A 15794-nucleotide genomic window follows, 5' to 3' on the forward strand; every position below is an offset into this window, starting at 1 on the left:
ATATTTTTTTAATTTTAATAGTTCCTTATGGAGAACTAATAATTTGAATATGTCACTTTAAATTTACTTTCAAGGCGTTTTTGTATCATATAAATGTTTTGCGTTTGCTTTTCAAATATTTCTATTTGCGCGAATTTTGGTGATGATGTAAATTGTAATTTGATTTTATACTGAATGCTTAATAAACGTAACTGGACTTAACCAATAAATGAAATTAGATTAGAAATTAGATTTGAGTTAAAAGTCGGGTTTCAATAAATAAACAACGGGGTATCACATGATTTTTCTTTTTAATGTAATAAATCGTCTACCTACATGCTACTAGGGGTTTAATTACATGACTAAAAGTAATTCAATAATGAGCAAACATTCTTAGTTTTAAATAATATAACTCTGTTAGAGTAAACGTGGTTAAACATTGGAGTTGATGCGTACGTTTCGTTTATTATTCTACAAATTATGATGAAGAGGTCTGAAATACTTCCTTCAAATAATAATAGATTGCTGGATTACATGACAACGTTTTGCTTTTATTCAAAATTACTTATCAGTAACCATTTTACTTATTTTTTTATATATGACTGAATAAACAGTCTCACCCTGAATCGTAAGACTAAAATAAAAATAAATTAAAATCGTATTAGGTACAAAGTCCTTTCATCCTCTTGTCCCCTTATTTTACAACTTCTGTAATGAGCAACAAAACTATCACCTTACAGCTAGTTCAGACTAAAACATTTTTGTACACACACAGATCCTTCAGAAAATAATATAGATTTTCATAATTATATTTCATCATAATTAAAGCGCGAAGAGGTAGACCCGAGCAGTGGACAGTATTTCTATTTCTTACTGGATATTTTAACCAACTTCTACATCGATTAATTAATCACCAGCAAATATTCTCACACTGCATTGTAGAAAATCTCTTCATTTTTTCACTGTTTTCGTCTCATTTCAAAATTCCGCTTTAAAATATTTAGTTGTGTGATTGCTACGAGAAAACATCTTGAAATGCAGATAAACTCTACCTGCACAGACGACTCCAAAATTGGTGTACATTATTTCCACCGTATTCTAATGTAATAAGATGTAAAAGTAGATAAGTACATGGGTATTTTGGTAGTTGACTGCACATACATAGTAATCTAATCATCTTTTTCATCTATTTTGTGCGTTATTTCCACGAGCATTCTATCTTCTTCAGAAATATCTGCATCGGTCCAACCAAACACAGGATTCTCAGGATGATGGTGGTCGTGATCTGATTCCTCCAGTTGCTTGCTGGCTTCGCTGACAGATGGATGACTCCCATCACCCGTTCTCGTTACTCTGTTTAGGATCATCTGAGTCGATACTGTCTTCAAGTCATACGCCCAACCTAAAATCATAAATAAATTGAGCTGTTTAATTGGGGAAAGGAAAGAACATTTTTAAATATCGAGGAAAAACGGAAAAGAGGATATTTCAGAATAACTCGTTCAAGCCGTACTGAAAATGGCTCAATAGGTAGGTACTTATTGAGATTTTTCCTAGCGGCAGATTAATAACAAAATGGATAGGTATATAATCTGAATAAATAAATATTATTGTTATTATTATTATTCATTTGTACTTCAGCGTCCTCTGGTGATCTACGAGTGTAAATGAAATTACGTTTTTATCGCGTATCTTCCACGCTAGTGCTCAAAAAACGCTGACGCACCGCCAATCGTTCGTTTTTTAAGCACCGGTTTTGTAGTTACGCGTCAAAAAAATAGGTAGTAAGACGTGAGAGATGTTACGGCGTTTACAGTGCGTCAGCGTATTTTGAGCAGCAGTGTGGACGGTACCTGTTAATAATGCGACGCATAAGGCGCGTCCTTGCGTTTACGGTGCGTTAGCGTATTTTGAACACCATTGTACGTTTGAAAAACGCGACGCATGAGGCGCGTCCTTGCGTTTACGCTGCGTTAGCGTATTTTGAGCACCAGTATGGTCGATCCTTGAATCGAACAAAGCAGTGACCAATTGGTAGGGAATTTGTATGATGATGACCTACCGTATTTAGCGGCCAAGTCGATGAGAGCCGTTGAGAAGTTGGTCCTATAATTGCCCAGCTCTGCCGCTTTGTAGTCCCAAGGGAACACGTGGTGGTAGTTGTGCCAACCTTCGCCTATGGCCCAAATGGCAACCGTCAAGTTGTCCGTAGCGCCTATGTTTCTGTAATAGTTAAATAACTCATAAAGTTAAGTGTGGAACATTAATATTTAGGTAGGTACCTGCAGCGTTTCTACGAGTATGTTTTTGTAATTTCCAACAAAAAGTTTTTGAAGAAGTTTGTAGCTAGGGTGGCTATTGCTAATTAAATTATTCAACGAGTTATTTCCTTACTACCTATACCCTACCTACCTATACCTAGTCAGACATTAATGTACAAATTTCACCGGATTTTATCGTCGGTTGCCGAAAACAGTAAACTATGTATAAGTTACCATACCTAACAGAGTCTTGAGTGCCAGTAGCGTAGCTAAATAGATAAGCTAGTTTGAAAATTATATTATTGTGGGAAAACGCATCTATGTAGGACTTTTTGACAACTATACTTGTTGGAAAGATAACTAAATTACGAGTAACATCCGGGCGTCACAAAAGAGAAATACGAGTCGAGGTTTCCTCAAAGTTGTTTACGATTTCAAAGAAACTCAGCACGGAATTTTCACAACTCAATATTATTTAAGGCCACTGATACGATTTAGATAAGATTACTTTCAATTAAGTAAGGATTATTATTTTAACTAGAAGTATAGATGACAGATTTTGTATAAGGTTTAATCTACCTATTATCATTCAAGTGAGTTAATTTCAAACCATTTATGCACGCAACGTAATTTACACACTCATCAACCGATATAATGTTCAGAGAGAGTAGGTGCTCGAAATTATACCTATCTATGTGGACAAACACTCCACTAAAATTCGTAAGTATAAGACTTTTATCCTGAATAATAATCCTATCGATTTGTATAATAAAATAGCGAGTTATTTTTTTTTTATTTTTAGTTCGTTCGATTCCCGGGTGAGACAAACGAAGTTTAAAAGATCTTTGAATGCAGTTTCATTATAAATAAAGGAATGTTTCCTTTCAGTAACTAAAGGATTTAAGGTAGTTGCCTTCCAGGCCCATAGATTTTTTCCAGCCTGTATAGGTAGTATCCATAGTAGGTCAGTAGGAATAAAATTGAAATCGAAAGTAATTGCTACAAAAGTTGTTGCCCAATACGTATGACTTTATCGCTAGGTTTCACCCTCCACGGAGTTGTGCATAAGTGCTGGGGGGTAACAATGTAACCCCAAAAGGGTTATATCTCGTAAAGGACTTACAATATCAAAATCTGTTCTTCATGAAAGTTGGAGGGCATTTCATCACACATAAAAAGAGGCCAGGTTCATACTATTTGGACCATCGTTTCTCATGTTAATGCTCATCAAAATTAGGTGTATTTTACATGTTTATGAAAAATGATTCGTTTTATTCCGTAGGAATTTCGAAAAATCCGTTTCTAGGCCCATCGGTTTGGGCTGTACGTACGTTAAAAAAAATAACAAAAAATGGAACCGACTACATGTTCAAATTACAAAATAATAATTCTAAATTATGAGCATGAGATTTGTATCGTACCTATCTACTGGATACTTTTTCGTTTCGTATTCAAAATCTGTCTACTGCTTAACGGATACTTTTGATCGTTGTCTGGCATTCTTAAGTGACTTTTTAAATCATCATCCATCATAATAATATTATTTGTCTTTAAGAATATTTATCGAATTACCAAAATTTTATGATTTCAAGGTTTTGTGATGACCTGGAAATCAAATTAATTGACTGTATTATTATATATGGTCACCTGAGGTAAAAGCGACTATGGAGTTATTGCGTTTATTTGAGTTATCTTTAAACAGCGTGGGTTACAACAGCTCCTGCCATCTAGTAATAGACACTTGAACTACTTGGAGAACAAACCGTAACATAGAGGGCGTCTCGGTGAATCGTTTTCAAGATGTAGGCAATTTTAAAATTTGGTACCACACCAGAGTTTAGCATTGCTTGAGTTAGTGAACAAAATCCATTTACATCCTCATTTTTTTTTAGCATTTTGGTGTTTATTTTGTATTAAACATGATGAGTAAACAGTATGAGTAACTAAAACTAAACTAAACTAATTTTCATTAAAAATGCTACATTTTTAGAATTATTTCCATTTAAAATCATTGCAAGTTATTTATGAAACTTTGCTAAATGCGTCAGTATCTTTGAGGTTATTGCGTCTATGCAACGCATTTACCCCAGTGTCAGTGGTCAATAACCGTTTTTTTATGATGTAGTTTTAACAATTTTAACACATTTTTCATGTTAAGTATAATATTTTACCTGTAGAATGTTTCACTGACCATCGTCTAAATAATGTCACTTAATTAAACTTTTCACCTCACTCTTTTCAATCTTAAAATCTTCTAGTTCAATCGGTCGAATCGTAGATTATTTTTAAATAAAAAATAAAACTGCCTTAAAAACACACACAGGAACTAAAAAGCAAAAAAAATATATAAAATAATAATTGAATCAGCTCAAATACCGACTTACTGAGAACCTCCTCTTTTTTTTAAGTAGGTTAAAAAATGTTTGCAACCTCTGGTATTTAGCTTTGGATAAATGCGTCTGTAAATGAAGACGCATTTTCCCTAATTATACTATTTTTGGTCTCAGCTGATTATTCGCGGTTTGTGGTTCTTATATTGCGATATTGATTAATATCGCCATGAAGTTTTGAGGCTAAAATCCCAAACGTTAGATAATTATTTAAAAAAGATGCATTTTCCCAAATTGAGGTATAAGCGTCTTAAATCCCGTTTTAAAAAAAAATGCTTGTATATCTTTTAATTGTCGAGCAGCAAAAAAGTAACTTCAGAAATTTTAATGGTAAAGAGTTGTATAAAGCACAGAACGCAAGAGTATTTCAATATACTTAATACATACTTCATAATTTTCGATTAAAAAAATATCAAAAAAAAACAAAAAAACATTGACGCCTTTACCTCTGGTGACCTTAACATACTAGCTGGTGCCCGAGGCATCACCCCGGTGTAGTTTTGCCAGTTTCACCATGTCTGTCTGTCTGTCTGTCTGTCTGTCCGTCCGCGGCTTTGCTCAGGGATTATCAATGCTAGAAAGCTGTAATTTTGCACGGATATATAAGTAAACTATGCCGACAAAATGGTACAATTCAAAATTCAAAATTTTTTTTTTTAGGCCTCCCATAGACGTAAAGTGAGGGTGATTTTTTTTTGTCATCCAACCCTATAGTGTGGGGTATCGTTGGATAGGTCTTTTAAAACCATTAGGGGGTTGCTAAGACGATTTTTCGATTCAGTGATTTGTTTGCGAAATATTCAACTTTAAAGTGCAAATTTTCATAAAAATCGAGCGTCTCCCCCCTCTAAAATCTAAACCAGTGAGTGGAAAAACTTGAAAAAAATCAGGATGGTAGTAAGTATATGAAACTTTCAAGGAAAACTATAACGGCAAGTATGCTTGAGAATTATTAGTAGTTTATGAGTAAATAGCAGCCTAAGGTATAAAATATACCTAAACTTGAAAGATTCCATATAAAATACGAAATCCTTAGAAAAATATTACTTACTTAATTTTTTCGTAATGGCTACGGAACCCTATTTTGGGCGTGTCCGACACGCTCTTGGCCGGTTTTTTTTTTAAATTTTCTATATCTTTTATAAGAAGCTTCTCCTGACAATAGCAAACACAACAAAAAAAGAATCAGCGAAATCGGTCCAGCCAACGCGTGATGCCGTGACCAAGGAAAATCATTTATATATATTAAGATTACATGTATGTTATATAAACACATTTAATCAGCAGTTTACTTTCCGAGTAGGCATTTTGTATTACCCAAGTAAAGCCAGTTGCGCCAGGTATACAGTTATTAATTTTGTAAAAAGGGTTAAGTACCACATTTCATAATTTTATTTGTGAAAGCGAATGATTTCGGTTGTTCTCAATGACGGGTGGGCCAATCAAGTTTTTTACCCACACTAATCTGTCCGCGACATTTTTCAAACAATTGCAGATTTGTGTAAGTAAATACGTTTTTTCTGTAATTTAATAAGTAGATGGTGCGTACATGAATACATGCCATACTACGTAAGTTCAACCTATTAAACCGTGAAATATGTTGTTGGAAGTACGATTTTTTGGTAACGCCAGAGACAATTTTGGTAACGCAGAAGACGCCCAAAGTGTCGGTAAAATAGTTGATTGACCCGGGTACGTATTACTATAATGTATAAATTTAAAATACATATTGGTTGAAATACCGAAAATTATGAAATATAATGCATCTAAATATATAAAGTTATTACTTATTTGACATAAGTTCTAAACGCATAAGCTTGTAATGCATAGTGGTTAAAATATATAATAGTTACAATGCATAATGGTTCTTGGTCATGTGGCACAAAATGCATATTTTGATAATGTATACGTTGAAATACATAAAATTATAAAAAATAAATAGTTAAATGAAATATCAATCAACGTCTATATACAGTAAGTATGTTTTCTATAATGGTTAAATACATAATAAACACTGAAATTTTACAAAGAAGAATGCATATAATACAATTTTAGCCATAGTTGAACTTAACACGCTCCTCCTCACTACGCTCGTCGTCGCACCTAAAGTTTCTATTCAATTAACGATCAGACTTAAGTTTAAAATGCAAGGTCTTGTTAGGCCATACGGCCTCCGATCAGTCGGTATCTTATAGGTTAGGTTAGAGTTTTGTCCAGGCACGAAGCGCCTTAACTACGCTTAATACGAGCTCCGCGGCGGAGCTCCGTCGACATTGTCTTAAAGTCCTTAATTTTTCAGAATTTAACTTAAATACAACGTAGACTAAATAGACTGGAGATGATAATGATCATGGGCATTATATCGTATTTATTTTGACCATTATGAAAAATGTACATACTACTTATAGAAAGAAAGAAAGAAAGAACGAAAATACATTTATTTAACGCCATAAAAATTGTTTTTAGGACAAACATAGAACAAATAAAGACATACATGACTCTAAATAGGTCCCCACTCAGCATATAGGAATATTAGTTGTTATTTCTTTCAACTATTATATATTCTGATTGTATATATTCTGAACATATACATTGTGAACTTAGTCATTTTAATTGTATGTATTTCGACCAATATGAAATTATGCAATTATCCGGGATAAAACTATATTATGTCTTTCCTAGGGTCTCAAACTACCTATCTCCATAACAAATTTCAGCGTCCAGGTTTTAATGTTTATTTGGGTACAAAAGGTACAATATGGCCAATTACAATAAAGATCTTAGATTATATTCCAACTAGTAAATATACCACAGGTTATTATTTTATATTAAAACCGAGCAATATAACAAAAAAAAGGTTTATCTATGCTGCATGAATTGAATAGGTAACAGACAGACAGACGGGTTATACTGCTAGTGTTTTAAAATAATAATTTAACATGAGTAACATGGAAAGAAAGAAAGAAAAAAAAATATTGCCAAGATAAAGTAACATTATTTATTGCTTGTGGCAAAAGGGACCGGCTCAGCATTTATAAGCCGAGTCCACGCAGCGAGCCGCGAGGCCTCAACGCTGGTTTTCAGCCTGGCCCTTCCGTCTCTGAGCGTACATGCTAGGGTGAGCAGCTGACAAATAATATTTTGGCATGGCATGGAATAGAAGTCAGTTTCGCAAGTGCTAGCGTAGACAAAAAAAAATGCTTACTCTGTCGTGGTGTCTTTAGTATCCTGACTATATTAGAAGTAAATAGCGGGCCCGATTTAGGTATTGCGACCTGAGACAAGTATTGCTTAGCTCACTGAAGCTAATTGGCAAAACTTTCTCAATTCGATAAAATGCCATTTTTTATTTTGTTGTCGTTTTTTTTTCATTTTGAATTCCTCATTTTATACTAAATTTTCATACATTTTGTGTAGCCCAATGGAAAAATTTGTAGGACCTGACAAAAATGTTTGTGAAATTGAGCTTATCATAGTCAGAATAAGCAACTTTATCAATTCACCTAATTGCATTGAAATCTGAGAAAATAAAGATATCGACAACAAAATAAAAAATGGCCCAAATACGAACTAATCCGTCAAAATACGATGGAAAAACATTATTCACTGGATGTGTAGGTACAGTCAAGGGCAAAGATATCAACACGGCCAAAGTTGTAAAAATATGTATACACGGCCTAATTGTTAAGTGCATAAAGTCGTGTATGGGTAAGGCCGCGAATTTTGACCAATTTGGACGTTTCAAATTTGGAACGCTGATAAAAAAATGATTGATTTTTTTATGTTATTTCTATGTCACATTGGTCAAAATTCGCGGCCTTACCCGTATACATATTTTTGTAACTTTGGCCGTGTCGATATCTTTGCCTTTGACTGTACCTATCTCAAGACCATTTTTCACAAGCATCAAAATATTACCGAAATAAATCGAAATGATAAACAGACATAAGTATATAAATATATCTTACTTATCAAAAGGCTTGTTGCCCCAGATGTGAGCGGCGGAGTTGACGAGCCAAGTGAAGTTGAGGGACATGGTGTACCGCCAAATCGAAGCCACGTACCACGACGTCCAGGGATCCTCTCCCCAGCAGTACACGGGTATCCAGGACGGCAGCAGGAAACAGAGGATCGGCATCACTACCAGATATGTTCTGAAAAACGGAAAGATGAACAAATTAAAGAAAGAAACAAACAAAGAAAATAAAAAAAACATTTACATATTACCACAAAACACATTATCTAAGTCCAGAAGGTAGTTACAGTTTGTGACAATAGGTGTCGGCATCAGCATACTTTGTCTTTTCAAGGGCATTATTACAAAGATACATGTAAAAATTGCAAAAAGCCAAAAAGCTAATAATTTTTCCTTTGTTTTTTATTGTGAACCCTTTTGGCAAAGGTCTCCCACACGCTTTCCAATCATCTTTATTCCTTGCCAATCCAGGTTATTGCAGATGTTTATACCGTGCGTGCCATCCTCTTGGAAGGATGATGTGGTTATGAATTAGTTGTCCACCTATATAAATAACTAGCTTTTGCCCGCAGCTTCGCTCGCGTTAAATTTGGAGTAACATACATTTACTTTCTGCGATTGATTGATTAATTTTCGGAGGATTACATGGAAATACAAATACTTAGGGACAGATTTTCTTTTAAACAGATGGTGCAAATTTTGTAATACAAAAATCAACCTACATACGTAATTAATTATGATTCTTACCAGCTTTGAAACCCTGCTTCGCTGATTCAGGGTTGAAATTTTAGAAAACGTTAAAGTACTACGCGTTTCTTTTGCCCGCGACTTCATACACCATATAGGATTATATCCCGAGAAATTGTAAAGTAGTGCACCCTAGTGCACCTCTGCATTACTTTAGGTCCATCTATGCCAAATTTCACACCGTAGCATGCTGAACAATTGTGTTGCTCTGAAAATGAGCTCTGGTTGAGTTCGGAACGCGTCAGTGTAAAGTGGTGGAGATAGATGGATTTGGGTGATTTGTGTGTTCTTACAGTGTGGAGGTGGAGGAACTGCATGAACTCTGCTGAGAAGAATCCGGCAAGAAACTCAACGAGGTATATATTTTTTTTTTAAACAGATTTACAATATTATAAATTGATATGTATACATCACAAGTATTTAACACAACTTTATTTTTAACACAGTACGTTCGCTATTTGAAGGCTATTTGAAGGGATCGCTAATGCGGATCGGAATTATTTCCAAATATCCCTGTCCATGATATAATCATTAACTTTATAATACGTCTTTGATATTAATGTCTTCTTGACAATAGATCTGAATTTTGTATCCGTTTCATTTATAATATTTTTTGGTATTTTATTATAAAAACGTATGCAATTTCCCAGAAAAGACTTTTTGGTTTTAGCCAGTCTGTAAGATGGAACTTTAAGCTTCCCTGTGTTTCTAGTAGCCTTTGGCTTATCGACGTTAGTGGGAAAATCACATATGTTCTTCCTAACATACATGATTATTTCAAAAACATAAAGCGACGGCAGGGTTAGGATATCTGTTTCCTTAAAAAAAGATCTTAAAGATTCACGCGTCTTCAAATTATAAATTGCTCTAATTGCTCTCTTTTGTAAGATAAAAATTGACTCAATGTCTGTAGCAGATCCCCATAAAATAAGGCCGTACGAAATAATGCTATTAAAGTAAGCAAAATACACCAACCGTGCCGTCGCCAAATACGGCAGCTATTTTCCAAACTGCAAAAGCAGCAGAGCTCAGTCTACCCGCGATTGCTATGACGTGAGGTCCCCGCTGTAGTTTAGAATCAAGCGTTATTTCTAAAAATACTGTTGATTTTACAAATTCAATATTTTGACCATTTAACTTTATATTAGAAACTGAATTCGAGCTAGATGAATTTATCAACGAGAATTTAATACATTTAGTTTTCTTAGGATTTTGTAACAAATTATTGGCAGCAAACCATGCGGATATCACGAACAGGGTTTCATTGGGCTCAATGAAGTCGGTATCTTTTCTACTAACCTTGAACAGTAAAGACGTGTCGTCAGCAAACATAACTATACCCGACTTTTGGCTTACCTTATAAGTAAGGTCATTTACATAAATAAGATACAGGAATGGGGCAAGAATGGATCCTTGAGGCACTCCCATTTCGACCACAGATCCCTCCGATACCGTTCCGTTAATCGCTACCTTTTGCTTTCTTTGTGTGAGGTAAGATTTAATGAGTTCTAAAGCGAGGCCACGAATGCCATAAAAATTTAACTTACAAATTAAAGTATCATGATCCACACAATCAAAAGCTTTCGAAAGGTTGCAGAATACACCTATAGCGTCATGTGATTCCTCCCAAGCTTGCAATATGAATTTAACTAAACTATGACCCGCATGCATGATTTTATGGGTATTAAAATGCGAGATCATTTGCGTCAGCATTATTTTTTCGAATATTTTGCTAAACGCTGATAGGATGGACACAGGACGATAATCAGAGGGATTATCTTTATCACCTGATTTAAAAATAGGAACAACTTTACTATATTTCATCAAATCTGGAAATACGCCTTCATCTATACCTACAGCTATTAAAAATAAATGCTAAAGTTGGAGCAACGACATCTAAAATGGAATGTAGAACCTTTAATTGAGACGCCCCACAAGTCTTCCGTTTTTTTTACTTACAATAATCTAAAAATCTTAATGATGTCACGAGACATGCGTGAATTTAAAATTACTTAAGTTTGGAATAGATACATTTTGTTTTAAGAGCGATTCAGCTAACTTTGAGAAAGACGCGAGACATTTTGTCGTTTCGATGGGGATTTTAGAGAAGTAGGTATTAAACTCGTTAGCTACTTTAACCGCGTCCGTTTCTGATACATTGTTAATCTTTAATGATATAGAGGACTCCGCGTTCTTACGTCGACCGGTTTCAGTATTTATAATTTTCCAAACTGTTTTAATTTTATCATCAGAGGACTTAATTTTATTAGTTACATGGGCTGCTTTTGCTTTATTACATATAATTTTGAATAATTTTGAATAATCCCTGACATACTGGTGGAAACGTTCATCAGTGGTACACGATTTCTTATCATAAAGATCATATAAGACGTCCCTACTCCTGCGTATTCCGGGTGTGGCCCATTCATTGAATGATAGTTTGTTTCCTAGTTTAATACGTTTTTTACTACACGTTTTATCGTATTCCTCGCATACAGTATTTAAATATTTTGAAATTTTCGTTTGATTTTTAGTATTTACTTTTAAATTGTTTACTTTTTGCGCGATGTTTGTTTTGAGACGGTCAAGTCTTTGTTTGTTCAACGGCCTAATTTCTATGGTTTGATTAACACCGCCCCTAGCCCGAGGTAGCTTCACTGTTTGAGCTTTGTGATCCGATCGTACTCCACTGATAACAGCTTTTTCTAAATACTTACAAGTTAAGCAAATGTTGTCAATACATGTGGTCGAAGTGGTTGTGACTCTGGTGGGTTCTTTAAATAAGAAATTTAAATTAAAAGATTTTAAAACAGAAATAAACTGGTCTTTTTCAACGGATTGTGATAAAATATCGATATTAAAGTCCCGAGCAACCAGCGCTTTATTACGTTTACTGATTTCCTTAGAACATCTTCCATAGTATTATAAACAAAGGAACACTCGAGTTTGGTGGTCTATATATACATTAAATTAAATACTGTTCCGTTTCCGCAGAAGCGATCTCGCATACACGTTCAACAGAAAGGCTGGACAGGTCTTTGCGTTCTTTGAACTTTAAACCATTTTTCACTAATATGAGAGACCCGCCAACTACTGCAGATTCTCTGCAGAAGGCGCTGGCTATTGCATAATTATGTACATTAAATTGCATTGAATCTTTTTTTAGCCAGGTTTCTGTTAAGCAGATAATATCTAAGTTTAAGTTTTCAGAGAGTAATTCTAAATCTAATATTTTGCCAGTGAAGCGATTTATATTTTGATGTAGAAATGATAGACTACTTTGCTTCTCTATTGTCGGTGTAGGTAGTTTAAAGACACATTCGCGCTTGAAGGTGTCGTCCTAACGGGGCCGGGGAGGGGGGGTGATTTCCGAATACGGAATTAATATAACATGCTAAGGATTTAGCAAGCTTGTCGGGGGTCAGTCGGTAGTCACTAGTAACATTATTAGTGTCAAAAAATAAAACGTCGCTATGACGGCTCGTCATCTTAAACAATTATTTGTTTAAACGATATAAATGAGTGATTGAGTTTGTGTGATTTGTGTGTGTTCTTACAGTGTGGAGGTGGAGGAACTGCATGAACACGCATATTTTGCATAAGCTTAGCTATCGTAAGGTCGCGGGTGAGCAAGGAAATTATTTTAGTTCATTAGAAAAATCGTGCAAGTTGCATCAAATTGCGGCACTCGATTGACCACTACAAACTCGTTGGCTATACGAGCTCGCAATGTAATGCAAATTGCACGAAAATCTTGCAAGTCTAAACTCGGCTTAACAGGTAAACAAGATGAGTTTTTTATGTGTTTTAAACGAAAAGTTACTTTATTCCCTATCCAACAATAAGTTTTCCTTGTCACAACCATGGTTGCGGAGGCCTGAAATGTAAGGTTACGGATTTAGCCAGGCTAGGCAACCAATTTGCTAATTATAAATACATATATGATGGCGGAACGACCTGAGCGCTTTTCAGCTCGATTGGCAGGTGCATGCCCAGGACAGGGAAGAGTGGCGGAGAAAAGGGGAGGCTTTTGCCCAGCAGTGGGACATAATACAGGCTACATAAAAAAATATGATTTAAAATATAAACTTCGTCACTATCAATTAAGAGATGAGGATATATAATTCTAATACTTACCTGATCCTACCTACTATTAGTCCTACTATTAGAGGCAGTTCTGGGTACAGATAGAAAGCCATTTAAACTAAAAACTTTGAAGCCGCTTTCAAAATCTCAACACGTTCTTCAAATCTATATATCAACACTACTTTGAAAAAATCTCGTATCTAAAATCAATATTTCAACAAAATTTAACCTTGATGTAATGTCTATAAAGGTTATCCAGAAAAATTATCTATTTTGAGCTACGAGTTTTTTTTAAAGTAGTGACGATATATAAAATTCAAAGTCCTGACTGACTGACTGATATATCAACTCACAGCCCAAACCGCTTGAAATTTGGCATAGGTACATATACCATAAGTGATATAGAGGTACACTAAGTAGGAATAAACGGGATAGGGAATAAATGGGATTTACATTTTCACTTTAAAATGGCTCTATTTCCGTAATTATAATTATAAGAGACTTCAAATTTGGTATGCAAGTTGGTAATACTAACTGCTAAAAACCATTTTAAACGCGCAGTACTTTAACGTTTTCCAAAATTCCACCCCTGAATCAGCGAAACAGGGTTTCAAAGTTGGTACGAATTATGATTAATTAGGTAGGTATGTATGTATGTTGATTATTGAATTCCATGCACCATCTGTCTAAAACAACGTCTGTCTGTATTTGTATTTCCATGTAATCCTCCGAAAAATTAATCAAAACAAGAAAAACGGATAGCAGAAAGTGTATGTTACCCCAAATTTAACGCGAGCGAAGCCGCTGGCAAAAGCTAGTACAATTTAATGGCTCTTTATTGAACACTAACAAGTAAGCAGTACAGAAAATACAGGTACTCGTATATAGAGATTTTCCAAGGTAAGTAATAGCGACCTTATCACCTTTTAACTGAAATAATCGCTCATTTGATTGTGTTTGCTGTATGATATATGTACGATCAAGGGTAAAGATATCGACACGGCCAAAGTTGCAAAAATATGTAGACACGGCCTTAATGTTAAGTGCATAAATTCGTGTATACATATCTTTGTAACTTTGGCCGTGTCGATATCTTTGCCCTTGACTGTAGCTGCCAGTGTTGCCAACAACTCGGAACCTGATATCGCCATTTTTCGCAGCTTGAGTATACCTAGTGCCATCCATGAAGACGCGTGGTTTTGTCAAAATTAGACATTAATGATATGTAATAAGAACCACGGCACGCGTCATCGTGAATGACTCTACCTACAGCCTAATGTAGCCAAATTTGAACTGAGGTCGCCGAAACAAGTAGCCCATGTGTAATTCTAGATCAGGTGTCAAATTTCATAACTCTAAGGGGCTGTAAGATTTGTAAGATATGCAAAATATTAGAATGGAACCCTACACTGCGCTTGGTCAGTGTTTTGTAATTTCGCATTTTATTTTTAATTATTTATTTATTCATTCGTCCACTCATTTCTTTTTGATCCCACTTAAACTCTACATTTTGCGTGGGAGGTATATTTTTTCCTGTGCTTATGTTGAGATTTTTTCGTTCAACTCGATAAAGACCTTGTCCTTTAAGAAGCCTAATTGGTGACAAATCGCCTACGTTGGCAACACTGGTAGCTGCTCCAAACATTATTTGTGTCTTACAGCAGGGCTACTACGACACTCGAAACTCGAAGTGCATGTCGTGCGGTCTCTCTGACACTTATACTGTTTAATACGAGAGCGAGAGGGACGGTACGATACGAACTTCGAGTTTCGTAGTAGCCCTGCAGGGCTCAGGAGGGCTACTACGAAATTTGAAAATCGAAGTTCATATCGTACTGTCCCGCTGACGCTTATGTTATTTGATAAGAGAGTGAGAGACGTACGATACGAACTTCGATTTTCGATTTCGTAGTAGCCCCACAGATACACCCCACTTACTTTTTCTGTAACATAACGATGGGTCTTTTCCAGGTCCGACAAGTCGATGGCCGGCTCTTCTCGAAGACTTCTTTGTGCTTCCTGACCATCAGCCACCGATGTGAGAGAAGAAGAACCCACGCTTTGCGTTATGGGATCTGCATCGGTCTCCGTAAAACTTGTGGTGTACCCTGCAAAGAATAAAAAGTAAAAAAATAAGCGATTGAGTGGGCTTGATTGAAAGGAGTCCAGCGGGCTACTACGAAATTTGAAATCGAAGTTCGTGTCGTTCCGTCCCTCTGACACTTATACTATTAAATACAAAGCGTGAAGGGATGGTACGATAGGAACTTCGATTATCGAATTCGGAGCAGGCCCTCTGTGCCAGCAATGGGACGGTCTCTAGGCGAGAGGATAATGATTATTGAGATAAAATAA

The 15794-nt window shown here is 35.4% G+C and overlaps 1 protein-coding gene across 1 annotated transcript in view; it reads right to left on the reverse strand.

Moving 5' to 3' along the window:
* Nucleotides 1-271: 271 nt before the first annotated feature.
* LOC141431999 (acyl-CoA Delta-9 desaturase-like) overlaps nucleotides 272-15794 on the reverse strand; it is a 40910-nt gene continuing 25387 nt past the window's right edge. The window contains exons 6-8 of the mRNA XM_074093346.1: nucleotides 8599-8784; nucleotides 2042-2202; nucleotides 272-1381 (exon numbers count right to left, since the gene is read on the reverse strand). Coding sequence (XP_073949447.1) covers nucleotides 1149-1381; nucleotides 2042-2202; nucleotides 8599-8784 — 580 coding nt within the window. The 3' untranslated portion in view covers nucleotides 272-1148. The remainder of the gene's footprint in view (nucleotides 1382-2041; nucleotides 2203-8598; nucleotides 8785-15794) is intronic.

This window comes from Choristoneura fumiferana, chromosome 10 (assembly GCF_025370935.1).
Source record: "Choristoneura fumiferana chromosome 10, NRCan_CFum_1, whole genome shotgun sequence".
Lineage (NCBI taxonomy): Eukaryota > Metazoa > Arthropoda > Insecta > Lepidoptera > Tortricidae > Choristoneura > Choristoneura fumiferana.